General features: G+C 38.5%; 1 protein-coding gene across 1 annotated transcript; it reads right to left on the bottom strand.

Annotated features, from left to right (window-relative positions):
- Positions 1-435: 435 nt before the first annotated feature.
- LOC137247666 (kelch-like protein 1) lies at positions 436-7,814 on the bottom strand. Its single transcript, XM_067778636.1, has 5 exons — positions 7,544-7,814; positions 4,596-4,885; positions 2,099-2,318; positions 1,929-2,033; positions 436-690 (listed from the first exon to the last, which is right to left on the bottom strand). The coding sequence occupies exons 1-5, from the start codon at positions 7,685-7,687 to the stop codon at positions 460-462; spliced, it is 990 nt and encodes a 329-aa protein (XP_067634737.1). The 5' UTR covers positions 7,688-7,814; the 3' UTR covers positions 436-459.
- Positions 7,815-16,789: the final 8,975 nt, after the last annotated feature.

Here is a 16,789-nt window from a genome sequence, read left to right as displayed (position 1 = left end):
AAAAAAAAAAATTTAGACAAATAAGCTACGAAATGTGCTTAAAAAATAATTCTTTCACATAGCCTTTAATAAGCAAAAACAATAAAAAAATTATTTTACTTATATAGCACATATATGTATAAAAAGAGGAAAATTTAATATGTTAAACTGATCAAAAAAGTTTTTAAAACATTTAAAAATTATAAAAAAAAAATTAAAAAAAAAAACAAAAAATTTTAAATATAAAAAATTTAAAAATAGGCCATCAAAAGTTCTTGAGAAGATAATATTTTATCCTCTCCCTTGATCAAAAAAAAAAAAAATTAATCCCTCTTTAAAAAATTCAGACATTTTTTTCTTGACTTTCAGTTTACTTATGTTTATAAAAGATTTAATACTTTTACTTTTTTCTCCATTGCTTTTTTTATTTCTACTATTTTTTTTTTAAATCTAATATACAAATTATTGTGAATACTTCCTTTAAACATCATCAAGCGACTCCAATTGCCTAGTCCATTCCGGCGTTGCTAAAACATATGAGAACGGACCTTCGGTTGGCATATTATTTTTTCGACACCATTTGTTCGTCGTTTCATCGAATTCCTCTATGATGGAACAGTCTTCACTAGTGCCGAAGCTGCCACAGGCCATTAGGCGACTATTGAAATAAACAGTGCCGGCAAAACATTTTGGTACTAGCAGTGGGGCCATCTGAAAGGTATGGGGAAAAGAAGCGAGTTAAAATGTATATTAGATGAAAGGGGAAGGTGGAAGAGAAAAAAAAAACTAAGTATCAAAACTGAGGATCAAGATAAGAGAATGTAGCTCAAGGTTAACGACTGAAAGTATCAGAAATTAAAAATGAAACGACTAACGATCAAACCAGTTCAACCTAACCTAACTTAACGATCAAACAGATCAAAGAACGATCATCAGTGATCAAAGACCAAAAGTCAACACTAAGTTAATGAGGATCAAGATAAGAGAATGTAGCTCAAGGTCAACGGCTGAAAGTATCAGAAATTAAAAATGAAACAACTGACGATCAAACCAGTTCAACCTATCCTAAATTAACGATCAAACAGATCAAAGAACGATCATCAGTGATCAAAGACCAAAAGTCAACACTAGGTCAATAAGGATCAAGATAAGAGAATGTAGCTCAAGGTCAACGGCTGAAAGTATCAGAAATTAAAAATGAAACAACTGACGATCAAACCAGTTCAACCTATCCTTAATTAAGGATCAAACAGATCAAAAAACGATCATCAGTGATCAAAGACCAAAAGTCAACACACCATGCTGAAAGATTAAAAAAATATCAAAAATCATTGATCTCTGATTAAACGTGGGGCACCAAAGATTAAAATTCAACAATCGAAGATCAATGATCGGTGATTAAATATTAATAGACCGAGGATCAATGAGCGAACATGATATATCAAAAATCACAGATCACAACTCATATATAAATGAGCAAGGTCATAGATTTTTTATCAAAGAAAGATCAAAGATCACATATCAGGGATTAAAAACCATAGACCGTAAGTCTAGATCATGCAAACAAGTTAAATATCACAGATCGTAGATTAGAGATCAAATGACTTAATATCACTGCGCTAAGATCAAATATCATAGATCAATAAATAGGGATCATAAACGAATGGCCAATCTTAAGATCAATAGCTATGGTAAATGATCTAGTGTGATAAATATTAAAGGCGTAGGGATTAAAGTGATTCCTCGTCAAACGAAAAAACTTAGTTTATTTTGATTTCTTGCTGATGGCATCCCCTGTGAGTTCTATCAAATATCGCTGGATCCCTCAAGAAAGCGCTTATAAGTAGTACAGCTCTAGAAGGACTATAACTATTCGCTCTCTAGTGTGACAGTCATCCACTTTCATGAAAAAGTTACACTTCATAAAAAAAAAATACATTTAACCAAACCTGAGTCCACTGATTATCGCGCGTATCGTACCGTTCCACTATATTTGTTGGTATGTCCCTGCAGTCACCGCCTAATGCATAAATATAATAACCTGCAGAGGCTAACTGTAATAGATGAAGAAGAAAACAAGTGCTGTTATGCAGAAAATCAAAGAAGCTTTCACTCTTACCGCTAGTACACCACGCGCTACTTCCATCGGAGCACAAAGCTCCCAACGATTTTTGCGCGGATTAAAACGTTCCACTGAATTTGTATCACGAAAACTGCCGATGCTACCAACCTGACCGCCAACAACATACAAATATCCGCCATGCTTCAAGCACGCAGCTCTCGTGCGACCCGTTATCAAAAGGGGTATTAAGGTGACAACATCATTGGTGGGATTCCAGCTATAGCAGATGAAGATGGAAAATACAATTTTTATACTCAGTTGAGCAGAGCTCACAGAGTATATTAAGTTTGATTGGATAACGGTTGGTTGTACATATATAAAGGAATCCAGATAGATATAGACTTCCATATATCAAAATAATCAGGATCGAAAAAAAATTTGATTGAGCCATGTCCGTCCGTCCGTCCGTCCGTCCGTCCGTTAACACGATAACTTGAGTAAATTTTGAGGTATCTTGATGAAATTTGGTATGTATCTCCTGAGCACTCATCTCAGATCGCTATTTAAAATGAACGATATCGGACCATAACCACGCCCACTTTTTCGATATCGAAAATTTCGAAAAACCGAAAAAGTGCGATAATTCATTACAAAAGACCGATAAAGCGACGAAACTTGGTAGATGAGTTGAACTTATGACGCAAAATAGAAAATTAGTAAAATCTTGGACAATGGGCGTGGCACCGCCCACTTTTAAAAGAAGGTAATTTAAAACTTTTGCAAGCTGTAATTTGGCAGTCGTTGAAGATATCATGGTGAAATTTGGCAGGAACGTTACTCTTATTACTATATGTACGCTTAATAAAAATTAGCAAAATCGGAGAAGGACCACGCCCACTTTTAAAAAAAATTTTTTTTGAAAGTAAAATGTTAACAAAAAATTTAATATCTTTACAGTATATAAGTAAATTATGTCAAGATTCAACTCCAGTAATGATATGGTGCAAACAAAATACAAAAATAAAAGAAAATTTAAAAATGGGCGTGGCTCCGCCCTTTTTCATGTAATTTGTCTAGGATACTTTTAACGCCATAAGTCGAACAAAAATTAACCAATCCTTTTGAAATTTGGTAGGGGCATAGATTTTATGCCGTTAACTGTTTTCGGTGAAAATGGACGAAATCGGTTGATGTCACGCCCAGTTTTTATACACAGTCGTCCGTCTGTCCTTCCGCATGGCCGTTAACACGATAACTTGAGCAAAAATCGATATATCTTTACTAAACTCAGTTCACGTACTTATCTGAACTCACTTTATCTTGGCATGAAAAATGAACGAAATCCGACTATGACCACGCCCACTTTTTCGATATCGAAAATTACGAAAAATGAAAAAAATGCCATAATTCTATACCAAATACGAAAAAAGGGATGAAATATGGTAAGGTAATTGGATTGCTTTATTGACGCGAAATATAACTTTAGGAAAAACTTTATAAAATGGTTGTGACACCTACCATATTAAGTAGAAGAAAATCAAAAAGTTCTGCAGGGCGAAATAAAAAACCCTTAAAATCTTGGCAGGTATTACATATATAAATAAATTAGCGGTATCCAACAGATGATGTTCTGGGTCACCCTGGTCCACATTTTGGTCGATATCTGGAAAACGCCTTCACATATACAACTACCACCACTCCCTTTTAAAACTCTCATTAATACCTTTAATTTGATACCCATATCGTACAAACTCATTCTAGAGTCACCCCTGGTCCAACTTTATGGCGATATTTCGAAAAGGCGAACACCTATAGAACGAAGGCCCACTCCCTTTTAAAATACTTATTAACTGCTTTCGTTTGATACCCATATTGCACAAACGAATTCTAGAGTCACCCCTGGCCCACCTTTATGGCGATATCTCGAAACGGCGTCCACCTATGGAACTAAGGATTACTCCCTTTTAAAATACTCATTAACACCTTTCATTTGATAACCATATCGTACAAACAAATTCTAAAGTCACCCCTGGTCCACCTTTATGGCGATATCTCGAAAAGGCGAACACCTATAAAACGAAGGCCCACTCCCTTTTAAAATGCTCTTTAAAACCTTTCATTTGATACCCATATCGTACAAACGCATTCTAGAGTCACCCCTGGTCCATCTCTACGGCGATATCTCGAAAAGGCGTCCATCTATAGAACTTAGGTCCACGCCCTTTTAAAATTCTCATTAATACCTTTCATTTGATACCCATATCGTACAAACGCATTCTAGAGTCAACCCTGATCCACCTTTATGGCTATATCCCTAAATGGCGTCCACCTATAGAACTATGGCCCACTCCCTCATAAAATACTCTTTAATGCCTTTCATTTGATACACATGTCATACCCATGTCATTCCAGGGTTTCCCTCGGTTCATTTTCCTACATGGTTATTTTCCCTTATGTTGTCACCATAGCTCTCAACTGAGTATGTAATGTTCGGTTACGCCCGAACTTAACCTTCCTTACTTGTTTAATATAAAATTCACGAACGAAAACTTACCAATAGACACGTCGATCATCTTCAACATCAGCGCCTATCAAATAGAGACAATCCTGAAACTCAGCAAGGCAATGACAACTCCAATATGGTTGGTCTTCCTTCAATGGCATGACGGTACGTATAGCTCGCGTTGTTATGTCATAACAACAAATACGCACGCCTTGTAACCAATCGTGAAAGCATAAAAAGTTTTTTACTATTGCTGTGCGATAGAGTCCCTTCATCGGTATAGTGTGACAAGGTGTCCACTCATCTTTGGAGCAGCTGTATTTAAGCACTGTTATGGAATGCTGAAAGAGATAGTAAATGTTAATATTTCGGAAGAGGTCAACATTTATTTAAGCTGCTGTGCCCTCATTCACTTCACAGGACCTCATCCAAGCCAAACTTCCTGAGGAAGTCCAGTGTGGTGTACGGCTTCAGTGAGTGTATATGCTAACTTTCTCAGTTAAGCGATCCAAGGATCATTAGTCTTAGTTTAGCGACTGAGGCGCTTCCGGGAAGGATGTGTTCTGCAGTTTTATCCTCGCTGTCACAGCAACGACATAGGTTATTGGACCATGTGCCTACTTTTATATGTGGCTATTTAGTCTGCAGTGACCTGTGAGCATGCCTGTTATATGTTAATTCCTCCTATCAGTGGATTTTCTTGCTGGAGCTATGGAATTTTACGTCAGTGTCGTTCTCTCTCCTACTGCTTGAATTCTTCTCTTATCTATCGCCATGATGGGCTAAGATCCTATAGGTCTTTCAACCGCTGCCTTTCTGAGCAGTCCGTGCGCCTCCTCGTTCCCATCCACCCTGGTACCTAAGCCAAACTAAAACGCCAAACAATTCAATCTCTCCAAGCACTCAAGGACTGTTGATAATCTAGTCTCAATTGACGTCATTGCCTCGAGCGCGGCCTGACTGGCGCTGAGTATAACAATTCTCTCATTTGTTTAGCTTCGTTGCATGTTGATCTCATTACAACACACAAAATGGGCTGAAAAATGCTCGGACAATGTCTGAGGGCCATGGATGCCATAGTTCTGGAGCCGTAGCTCACCGCTCCGATGCCCTTTCGTCTCTTTGGGCCATCGATGTTCCTTATGTGACTCTGTTTCTCGTGAAGATGTTCTATTTGGGTAGTGTCCCACGTAACGTTTGTTTCCCAGCTCTATACTTAAATGCTTTTCAAACCTAATCTGCTACTAGTATTACTCTGAGAAGCTGGATGTGTGATATTTGCCCTTTTATTAACTTTATATTCCGGGACTATATCACTTTACCTCTACAGAGCCCTGCTAAGCAATGTTTACCAGTGTGCGCCTGGCCGCATGCTCAATCACTATGTCGAACAGCACCTCTGTTGCCATTATTGGACATGTGCGCTTGGCTCTCGCAATGTACACACGCCAGGCGTTGGAGGTTGGTCAGTGATTTTTTTATAGACATTAGAATTTCTCTTGGTGTCCACGCAACTGCTCTATACATTATGATGGGTCTTACTCTCATGGTGTACATCTACATTAGGGGTTTAGGGCTGCATCCCCCAGGACTTTCCTGCAAGCGTCTGCACACCATTATTGCTCCCCTCGCCTTTGGTAGAATGTTGTCGACGTGCTTCGAGTCGAAAATGACTCCCAAGTATTTCATCTCGGTCACATGTTCCAATCGTACTTCATCCGTCCAGTGTTCTCTTCTGGTAAAGGGAACGATAGCCGTCTGGTTAGGGTTGATACTCAAACCTACCTCCGTGCACTATTATTTTGTTAACCTCAAAGCCCTTTGCAATATATCACAAAGGGTGTTCTTAAATTTGCCCCTTGCAATTATGACAATATAGTTCGCGTACCCCTGACAGCGTTTTCCGTTCTCTGTGAGCCTTTATAGAACTTCATCTCTTATTGGGCTCTATAGCAAGGGTGAGAGGACACCCACCCTGCGAACATACTTTGCGGTCCTAATCTGCACTGTGTTATCCCTAATTGATGTTTCGGAAATCATTGTACGCAGTAAAGCGTTATTCCCATTCGTATTGGCCTCTGAACCGCTCTTCTCTCTGTTGCCAAATGCCCATGCCCACTTTGAATCCCCGTTAGGCTGAGAAAGTTCAGCTCTCATGTTTTTATTTGAGGCTGAAATTGCATCACTCGGAATGTCGTCACTAGTTTTAGTGAACTCTTCACAGGTATAAAGTTCGACAGCCATATCATAAACCCACTTAATTTACTTTCTTCTCTACCATTCTAAATTAACCCATCCCTATATTCCGTAAAATAGGTTGGTGTGCCTAAACAAGTACGCCCTCGCGGTTCCATCAGTTACACTTCCTACAGTTTTATCAATAGGATGATTGCAGACGAAGCCTCTTAAAGCCGCCGCTGGAGAAGACCCTTGTAGATCGGCTGAACAACTTCCTAGTGCTAATTTTGTGTTGGACTAGTGTGGGTAATTTAATTAGCTAGACAGGTTCATGTTGCTTTAAACAATTTTTTTTGTTATGGATATTAGAGAAAAATTGCAAAATTTTCATAAGGCGATACACACCAGGACATGTTTCTGAGTTTCACTTCCTCATCAGCGAGCTTTGTGGGAGCTGCTTTTTGAGCACGAAATCTCCTACATTCATACTGGTGTAAAGGCAGATTCCTCTATCCACTCAGCCTTATGAATGACAAGCTGCACGCTTTGTAATTTTTCTCTTAGTATTGCCTTTTTGTTGCTTATGTTTTAATCTAAATTGTGTGGAATATTTTTAGGCTCGTTCAACGGAGCTTGATCAGTGACATTACACACCCACATCATTTGGGTGAGCAGTTCACACGGTTTTAGGAATTCAGTAAATGCATATTTTTTTGTCTTTCCCTCACTACGCTTTCGACAATTTTTTTCGGTCTGACTCCTTTTCCCCCACCTTCTTACTCTATTTCAATACATTTTCTCTCTAAATCAATCGAGCATACCTTATTATTGAATTGTACTGCCAATAAACAGCTATTACTGTCATCGTATAATATATTGCTAATATCTGATTGATCATTTGACGAAATATCAACTTTAAAGAGGCTTGTGTTGTCTTTCGTCCTTTGAGAGCTTCGGTTGCCCATTTTGGCACTTGTTTTAATTGGTCGATTTTATAAGCACTGTTTTTTTTTTTAAATAGTTTTCGACTTATTTACTTATTTTATAATTCTCTTTTCCCTTTGCTCGCCCGTATGCACCACTAACGTTTTCGCGTCTGATATCGCACTGAGCTTACAGTGGCCGGTGAAGTGCAATTAACTGTTTTTAGACGGCACAATATAAGAGGTGAGTGACAGATAAGAACCGAACAGCACTAATAGTATATGTGCCAGGCATATCAACAGTAAATCTCCTGATCAAATCCTACATATCCATACAAGTGACAGAAACAAGTCTACCTATATAAAGTTTTCCATAAAAGTTATCGGCTCTGCGGTGCTGTTATCACCGACACTTTGGTGCCAAATTTTATTCCAATTCAATAAACCAGGGCCCTAAATGTGTCAATATTGTACAAGTGTATATAAAGATATGTCTATCTGATAAAAAAGTTCCACATTTTAAATTACTAAGGGGTTTTTGTAAGTTCAAGAACAAGAGATTGCATTTTAGAGATGACAATCCCGCGCAGTGGGTGGTTTTAAACACAAGATTGCGTCGGTTACCGGTGAGTACAACCAAGTCCAGGGAGAAGTGGCATTTGAAGTCGTTATTAAGAAAGTCACGGTGCTACACAATTTCATAGTGACAGAGATGAAGTCATATTGGAGTGGACTTCTTAATTGACCATGACATCAAGATCGACACAAAAAAAGATTATGCGATATATGTAGGAACAAGAATGTGCCACTCAACTTCTGCTCTGATAAGGGGTTCAATAATTAACTAGTGCTGGTGGAAGAGAGTCGACAAAGACCACAAAATCGAAGGCAGTAGACCGGGCAGAGATTGGTCGAAAGAATGAGATTAACAAATTCAAACCGAATGTACCTGCGGGAAAATACTAGCATTGACAAAACCAATTGGACGCATCACAAAGAAGGAAAGAACTTAATAAAAAGAATGAAAGTATGGTTTGAAGCCAGGACCCTTTACTGTTGTGAATCATGGAATCGACGCTGATGATGCAAAGCCAATCCGTCAAGCTTTTCGAAGTATTCCATTGGCTGAACGACAGAGTGTGAGACAACGCACCATCATGAGTAGTAAGATGAAACATAGGTACGACAATAATAAGAATTCGGAAGGTTTCTTGTATGGAGATCTGGAGCTGCCTCAATGGCAGAAAGGGGTTTCATTAAAATTCCACTGTAATTGGGAATGCCCATACAAAGTTGTTAAATGGATCAGCGATGTCGTCTACCGCATAGGAGGAATTGGGAAACGTTGAAATAGAAGAAGGCTGATGCATTTAGAAAGGCTAACAGCATTTGGATCGGAAAATTTGTAGATCGAGGCGACAAGACTTAGGTGGGGGCAGTGTGGTGGATATAAGCAATTCCAACTCATCACTATGCCACTAGCAATTGAATGCTGCAAAACAACAGCAATGTGGGCTGAGGCCACAAGAAACGAATGATTGCTCACGCATGTAAACAGCAACAGAGAGCGCAGACTTCACTCACAAACATAGATACAGCAGAAAAGAGCCCATAAAACATTACTCACCATGGACACAGTAATAAAGAGCACGTACGAAATTACATAAACTACAGATGTATGTATATCTGTGGTCACAAGGCTTAACAGCACAAGTGTGTTTTTTGCGTTTTTCAGGAGAGAATTTTAAAGATTTAAATTATAATATGAAACAAGTTTTCGAGGGAATCGAACAAACTTTGTTTGGAATATCTCAGATGATATTATATGCATCTTATGCTGGCAGGTAACTTACGTAAATACTATTAGTTTTCCAAATACACCTAAAAACGTAATTTATACCTTTTTTCCTTAAACTAATTTGACATACACGAAAGACGTAAATAAACCTATGCTATTGTTCCGAACTCACAGTTGTTGTTGTTGTTGTTGTAGCGATTAGTTACTCCCGAAGGCTTTGGGGAGTGTTATCGATGTGATGGTCCTTTGTCGGATACAGATCCGATACGCTCCGGTAACACAGCACCATTAAGGTGCTGGCCCGACCATCTCGGGAACGATTTATATGGCCACATTAAACCTTCAGGCCATCCCTCCCTCCCCACCCCAAGTTCCATGAGGAGCTTGGGGTCGCCAGAGCCTCGTCTGTTAGTGAAACGGGATTCGCCGCTCGAAGGTGAGGTTGACAATTGGGTTGGAGAAGCTATATATTACGCTACACAACCCCTTGAATCCCCCGAACTCACAGTCTTACCATCTGGTGACATAATTCAAGTTATGCCGATATGCCGTAACAATAAATATAATGTTTTAGTATAAGACTACTTGTGTTGTTTTGTCAAAACTACTGTCATATTATTCAACTCAGTTAAGTGCATTTATTTCAATAAATTAACCTTTTGTAAATGTATGTAAATAATGTAATGCGAAAAATAAAAATGAAACATAGGAACTTCAACCAATTTTATCATAAAAAAATGAGATAGTAGTAAAAAAATAATGCAATACGAAAGTAAAAGATCTGAAATGAATTTCAACAATTTGACATAATGATGACAGCATATCCTATTGAGAGGTATCGTTCTCAATATTTTCAGTAGATGTAGAGACATCGGCAATATCTTGATAAATATTCCGTATATTTCCCGAGTTCAGATTTTTGTAAAAATTATGGAACATCGGATCGACTAAGTTCAAAATGCTTAACAAGTCTTCCTTTTTCTCTTTAGATATAAGAGGAGTTGTTAAAATTTTATCTTGGTTCCCAATTGCTAATGAACTGACACCACGCTTCGCAACATTAAGTGTCCTAAAAAGCTGCGTATCATCCAGAGAAGTTTTGTGTTTTACACAACCAAAGCGATTTTGAGTGTAGCGGAGCCACTTCACATCAGACCACGTAAACTTCTAGATCTTTGTCAAAATTCTTAGATTTATACGTTCTATCTGCATCTTTGTTATGCATTGCCTATTTTTACTGATGTGTTCCATTTGGGATTTAAAGTAATTTAAGTTCATTGTGTGGAATATTTTTGAATATTTTGATAAGGTAACAGGAGTTTCAACATCTTTGCAGTACAGACTGTACATTTTTGTTATTGATAAATCGGAGTTTAAATACTTTGCACTTGAATCTCGCCGACAATAGTGGCTTTCGTAGGCAGAAACACTATTAATATGCTCACTAATAGTTTCGAGGCGGCCGCCGTGGTGTGATGGTAGCGTGCTCCGTCTTTCACACCGAAGATCCTGGGTTTACGCCCCTGGAAAAGCAACATCAAAATTTTAGAAAGAAGTTTTTCTAATAGAAGAACATTTTTCTAAGCGGGGTTGCCTCTCGGCTGTGTTTAGCAAGCACTCCGAGTGTATTTCTGCCATGAAAAGCTCTCATTGAAAACTCATCTGCGTTGCAGATGCCGTTCAGAGTCGGCATAAAACGCAAATAGCACTTTCTTTCGGTACAAGGGGAGCATGAAAATTATTTTAAAAAAATGTATCGCATATGGCTGGAGGGATCGTCTTAAAATTTACTTTTTGGAAGGACCATTGATATAGCCCACGAAATTCCGAACCTTTAATGAGACAAATATGTGTCATAATGAAAGAAAACCTATTTAATGCAATATGGATGTTGGATAAACTTTAAACTACCTCTTTCTTCTATTGTTTATTAACTTTAAGTTATGTAAATATGTATTGCAATAAAAACACTATTCAACGATTTCTTGAAGCTAGCAGTTGGAATAAAAAAGTAAGTCAAGTTACTTTATTTGACACAAATAAGTCGTTTTGGAAAAATAACTTATCTCTTATTATGTTTACAAATAATAGGAAATATAGCATATAACAAGGGCATAAGTTAAGTAATGATACGTATTTGTAGGAAAATATATTGAATAAAACATTACAGGTATACTTATGCACGTTTTCGAACAATAAACTTATTATGGAACAAAAGCACAAGTTAGATATGCTGTTTTTCCGCACATAAAAAAATAACAATTAGCCGCTTCGCTTGCTGAATTCCAACAGGGCATATAAACACAAGTGAAGCGAAAATCAGCTGATATTAGAGAACTGAGATGTGTTGTTATTCCCTGTGCAAACTGCAATAAATTTTGAGCTGTTTGCCTTTTCTTAATATCTCGTTAACTATTGGAGTGATCTTCACAAAATTTTGACACAATATAAAATCGAATTAGGAGAATTCAACCATGATAATAACTCAATTTGGCCAAAAATGGACTTGTGCTGTTAAGCCTTGTGACCACAGATATGTATCTAGCCAAAGGCAATATTGAGACAGCTGTTAGCGAAAAGTGAAAATAACGCCGAGTCAACTGGAAGTATAAAAGCCGCACAAATAACCAATTGCTTGATTTTAATACGTTTCAAGTGAACTACGCGAATACATTGCGGAGTTCTACTACCATAGTAGTGCTGTATATAAAGAACATTTTATACGCAGAGCATTTAACTGTACTTATCCGATAGTTCAGTGATTCGAGCGACAACAGAAGGCGAGAATTCTTAAGATTCGTTACAATACGATAAATTGATGCCCATTAAAATGGCTGTCCCAAGAATCCAGAGAATTGAGTTAATTAACGATAGTGATCATTAAACACTCTCAGTACACAAAGTGTCTACTATGGTTCAATACCGCATTCTCTTCATCAAAAGTCAACTACAACTCTACTGTAATGTGTGGGTACAAGTTTCGGGATCTTGATATGAAAAAAATTTACAAAGTACCTAAACTGGTGACATAATAAACGCATACTGCGCTGGTATCGACATTTATTGATAAACATGACAGAGAAATCCCTTTAGTAACAGATACTTGATAATGGTTTTTAATGAAATCATGGCTTTTACTTATCTAAATTCAAATGCGTCAATTCGAGTGACTTTTAGATAACTACACAACATACAAGGTATGTGTATATTAAAAAATTATATATGTAGGCTTGGTTTTTTGGAACGTATCACTCGATTGTCTCTTCGAAAACGCGCTGTCTCCGAAAATGATTGAGGAACGTCTTATCTCAATGATTACTTCAAAAGCGCTTATCGCAATAAATATTTAAATATATATAAATATATATCTAATATATAAAATTCTTCTGTCACGGTTTTAGAGGCTGAACTTCTCCGAAACGGCTGAACCGATTCTCATGAAATTTTGTGAGCATATTGGGTAGATCTGAGAATCGGCCAACGTCTACCTTTTTTCGCTACATGTGTAGGGTCTTGAGATCAAAAGGTGGACCCGGGTACCCCTAGAATGTGTTTATACAATATGGATATCAAATGAAAGCTGTCGATGAGTGCTATAGTACAGGACAATTTTCATACAACTGGGAGGCTAAGGTCTCGAGATATAGCCCAAAACGTTGACCCGGGTACCCCTAATATGGATATCAAATGAAAGCTGTTGATGAGTGCTATAGTACAGAATAATTTTCATACAACTGGGAGGCTAGGGTCTCGAGATATAGCCCAAAACGTGGACCCGGGTACCCCTAGAATGTGTTTATACAAAATGAAAGCTGTTGATGAGTGATTTAGTAGAGGATAATTTTCATACCCCTGGGTGACTAGGGTCTGGAGATATAGGCCAAACGTGGGCCCGTGAACGCCTAGACAATGTTTCTACATTGTGGGTATCAAATTGAAGCTGTTGATGAGTACAGGGTAGTTTTCATACCTATTGGTGACTAGGGTCTCGAGATATAAGCCAAAACGTGGATCAAGGTAACACTAGGATTGAAGCTGTTGATGTGTGCTTTAGTACAGAGTAAGTTTTATGCAGCTGGGTGACTAGGGTCTCGAGATGTAGGCCAAAACGTGGACCCGGATACACCTAGAATGTGTTTTTATATTATGGGTATCAAATTGAAGCTGTTGATGTGTGCTTTAGTACAGAGTAGGTTTTATGCCGCTGGGTGACTAGGGTCTCGAGATGTAGGCCAAAACGTGGACCCGGATACACCTAGAATGTGTTTTTATATTATGGGTATCAAATTGAAGCTTTTGATGTATGCTTTAGTACAGAGTAAGTTTTACACCGCTGAGTGACTAGGGTCTCGAGATATAGGCCAAAACATGGACCCGGATACCCCTAGAATGTGTGTGTATTATGGATATCAAATGAAAGCTGTTGCTGAGAGCTCTAAAGTTCATTGTGATATTCGATTTAGTCGCATCAACCTGGCTAAACTGATAAATATGCATGCGAAGCCGAAATAAAGACAAGATTTAATAATACCCACATACCTATTTACATACGTCCTATTCGATTTGCCTGAAATTTCGTATATAAATTTGCCTATATTAGTATTTACGATGCTTTTTTCCGGAAAGTAAACCAGAGACGGACTGGGACTGGGATTAGGACTAGGACTGGGACTGAGAAGGGGACTCGGAGTGGGACTGGAACAAAATACATACCACCCTCTGGGACTGGCAATAAGAGACGAAGAAGAAGGAGAAAAACTTGAGAGAAGATAAAAGAGAGAAGGAGACTGAGAAAGAGATAGAATGAGACGAAGATGGAGATGAAGCGAAAAAGACGGAGGGAGGAGTGAATAAAAATATTAGGAAAAAGTGTAGAGGGTTAGGGCAGAGTTAGATGGAAAAAGCTTATTAAAATGTATGCAGATAGGCCAAATTTAGGGCAGAACAACGTCTGCCGGGTTTGCTAGTAAATAAATATTTATTTATTTAAAAATATTATGAAATCAGCGGTATTCGGTTATTGACAATTTTATTATGTAGGGGAGCTCGGAGTGTTTTTGAACACTTTGCTAATTTGCGGGAGAATTAAAAAGCAGCACTCCAAAAATAAAAAAGAAAGCTGAGCCTTAATAACTTCGGGTGAAAATCGCGTCGTAATATTATAACTGTTGTTGGTGTAGATATGCGGGCAGAGCATTATTAGGCAAAAAGTTATCGCAATGTCCAGCAATGTGCCATGCTAAATCGTATCCCGATCTCCCCTACTTAAGGGAATTCCCAAATTGATAATATTTTTAGAGCATAGCTTATTTTAGTAGCTCAATAAAACATCGCAAGATAAATAGCTCTCCCAAGGTCGGTGTGTAATGTGCGCTCTCCCAAATATAGAGTTGAAAGCTCAACGCATTAGCTAAGAAATGATGATCTAAAATATTTATCGCGATATATCTGACAAATTAATTTTGTATTCCTGACAGCTGTTGTTGTTGTTGGCGCGATAAGGACACTCCCCGAAGGTTGTGGAGAGTGTTATCGATGTTGATGGTCCTTTGCCGGATATTGAGGCAGTACGTTCCGGTAACAAGCACCATTAAAGCTCTAGCCCGACCATCTCGGGAACAATTTAGTATGATCCCACCCCTAGATCCATGAGAAACTTGGGGTCGCCAGAGCCTCGGCTACTAAATAGACTCGCTACGGGTAGGTGAGATCGACAATTGTGTTGGAGAAACTATAAATTGCGCTGGCAACCCATTGAAAGGATTGCGCCTCAAAAATCCTTTGAATCAATTTGGTATTTTAGTCACCCCTTATGACAAGCGTACCTGCCGCAGATATATTCTAAAACTCCTAACCCGCTGGGGGCTCCCAGTAGTGTGAAAGTGGGGAAATTGAGAAAGAATCATCATTAATAATTGGAGCTTTTTAAAATCTCTACCAGAATCAGACTAAAAAATTATATAAAATTTTACGTTGTTGGTTGCTAGGTTGGGTTGAAGTCGCTGCAGGCATACTTAGGTCAGTGCCAGGAGTCCTGTTGTAATGAGACAAGCATACATCATTATATCTCCTCTACGAGCCGTTTCCATTTCTGATAAAGGCTAACAAGCCCTTGATGTCATACTTCACGATTTGGCGTAGATTTTTGAGAAAGTGAGCACCCATACAGCGCTGTCTGGCACAACTTAACGCCGGGCAGTTGCACACATCTTCCTTCTCCTCGTCATATTTGCAACTCCTACAACTTTTACGATGGGACATGTAGCCTTGCTGCCTACCAACAAGGCAGTGCTCAGTTAGTACTCCTAGAAGTTTGGAAGTTTTACGCCTATTGATGGTGCAAACGTGACGGGATCTCTTAAGATTCCATTTTGACCAGGTGTGCTCAGATGTCTGATACCCTGCGACTTGTGATCTTCTATTGTTGGATTGATGGTGCAGCGGCGGTCTCTGGTTATTGTGATTGACTAGAACAATATAAGACACCCAAGGTCCGTCCCTTGGCAAGCTGGCCGATTATGGTTGTGACGTTTTCTTAGAATTTCGCTAGGTCGCAATTCATAGTGTTTATACCTATCACCTAGGTTGAACTTGCTCGTAAGTGTTCGAGGCTTGTTTATTTAATAGTTTGTTTTTTCAGCCCATTAAAAACTGCCAAGTTTAGGCGAATCCGGGACCTGCTTCTCTTTACACCTTTAAAAACGTATTTCTATTGATTCCATCGTTTGAATGGTAGAGACTTTGTGAATTTCCACGAACCAAGTATTTCAGTTAAAGCTCCTCAATATATGCTGTTAGCTAGCAATGCCTGCCAGCTGTCTAACTCAGAACATTAAATGTTCATTAGACATGAATCTCATTCTGTCGAGTTTTGTGGTCTAACATTTGTCAGTCTATTACCAGATTTGCTTCAAAGAAAGCCTTCACTGAAGTACTCTGTCTCCTTCGAGCATATTTATTTATGTTCCCGTCAATTGAAAGCACTACGTGAGATCAAGTCTTCCTCCACCTGTCTTTCCGAACTCAGTGGAGAACTCCCCCACTTCCTTTGCTTTCAGAAACGGCAGTCGATAGATGTACTTTGTTATCCGACGCGTCTTTGTCGTATAGCATGACCTAGTCGACGAAGGGGATTATTCGTTGCACTATGCCCATTGCTGCATAAAGCTCATATACATAGCTCACCATTATACCTCTTTCGATACTCGCTCGTCCAACACTATCCTAGATTCCGAGCTATATATCAAGATAGGTAGCAGTTATTGTCAAGAGTCATACTCCGATTTATTTCTAAGCTAACACTATTCTCGCGGTTAATGCTGGCCCCGTGATGGGCGAAGTTCTTC

This window comes from Eurosta solidaginis, chromosome 4 (genome assembly GCF_040869045.1).
Source record: "Eurosta solidaginis isolate ZX-2024a chromosome 4, ASM4086904v1, whole genome shotgun sequence".
Classification (NCBI taxonomy): Eukaryota; Metazoa; Arthropoda; class Insecta; order Diptera; family Tephritidae; genus Eurosta; species Eurosta solidaginis.
This window is presented reverse-complemented; position numbering and strand designations above follow the sequence as displayed.

Excerpts from the sequence above, each read along its gene's own strand:
- LOC137247666 (XM_067778636.1), bottom strand. The coding sequence starts at position 7,687 with ATGGGCAACCGAAGCTCTCAAAGGACGAAAGACAACACAAGCCTCTTT. Across the intron at positions 2,319-4,595 it reads GATGATCGACGTGTCTATTG|CTGGAATCCCACCAATGATG; the intron begins GTAAGTTTTCGT and ends CATCTGCTATAG. Across the intron at positions 2,034-2,098 it reads TAGCGCGTGGTGTACTAGCG|TTAGCCTCTGCAGGTTATTA; the intron begins GTAAGAGTGAAA and ends CATCTATTACAG.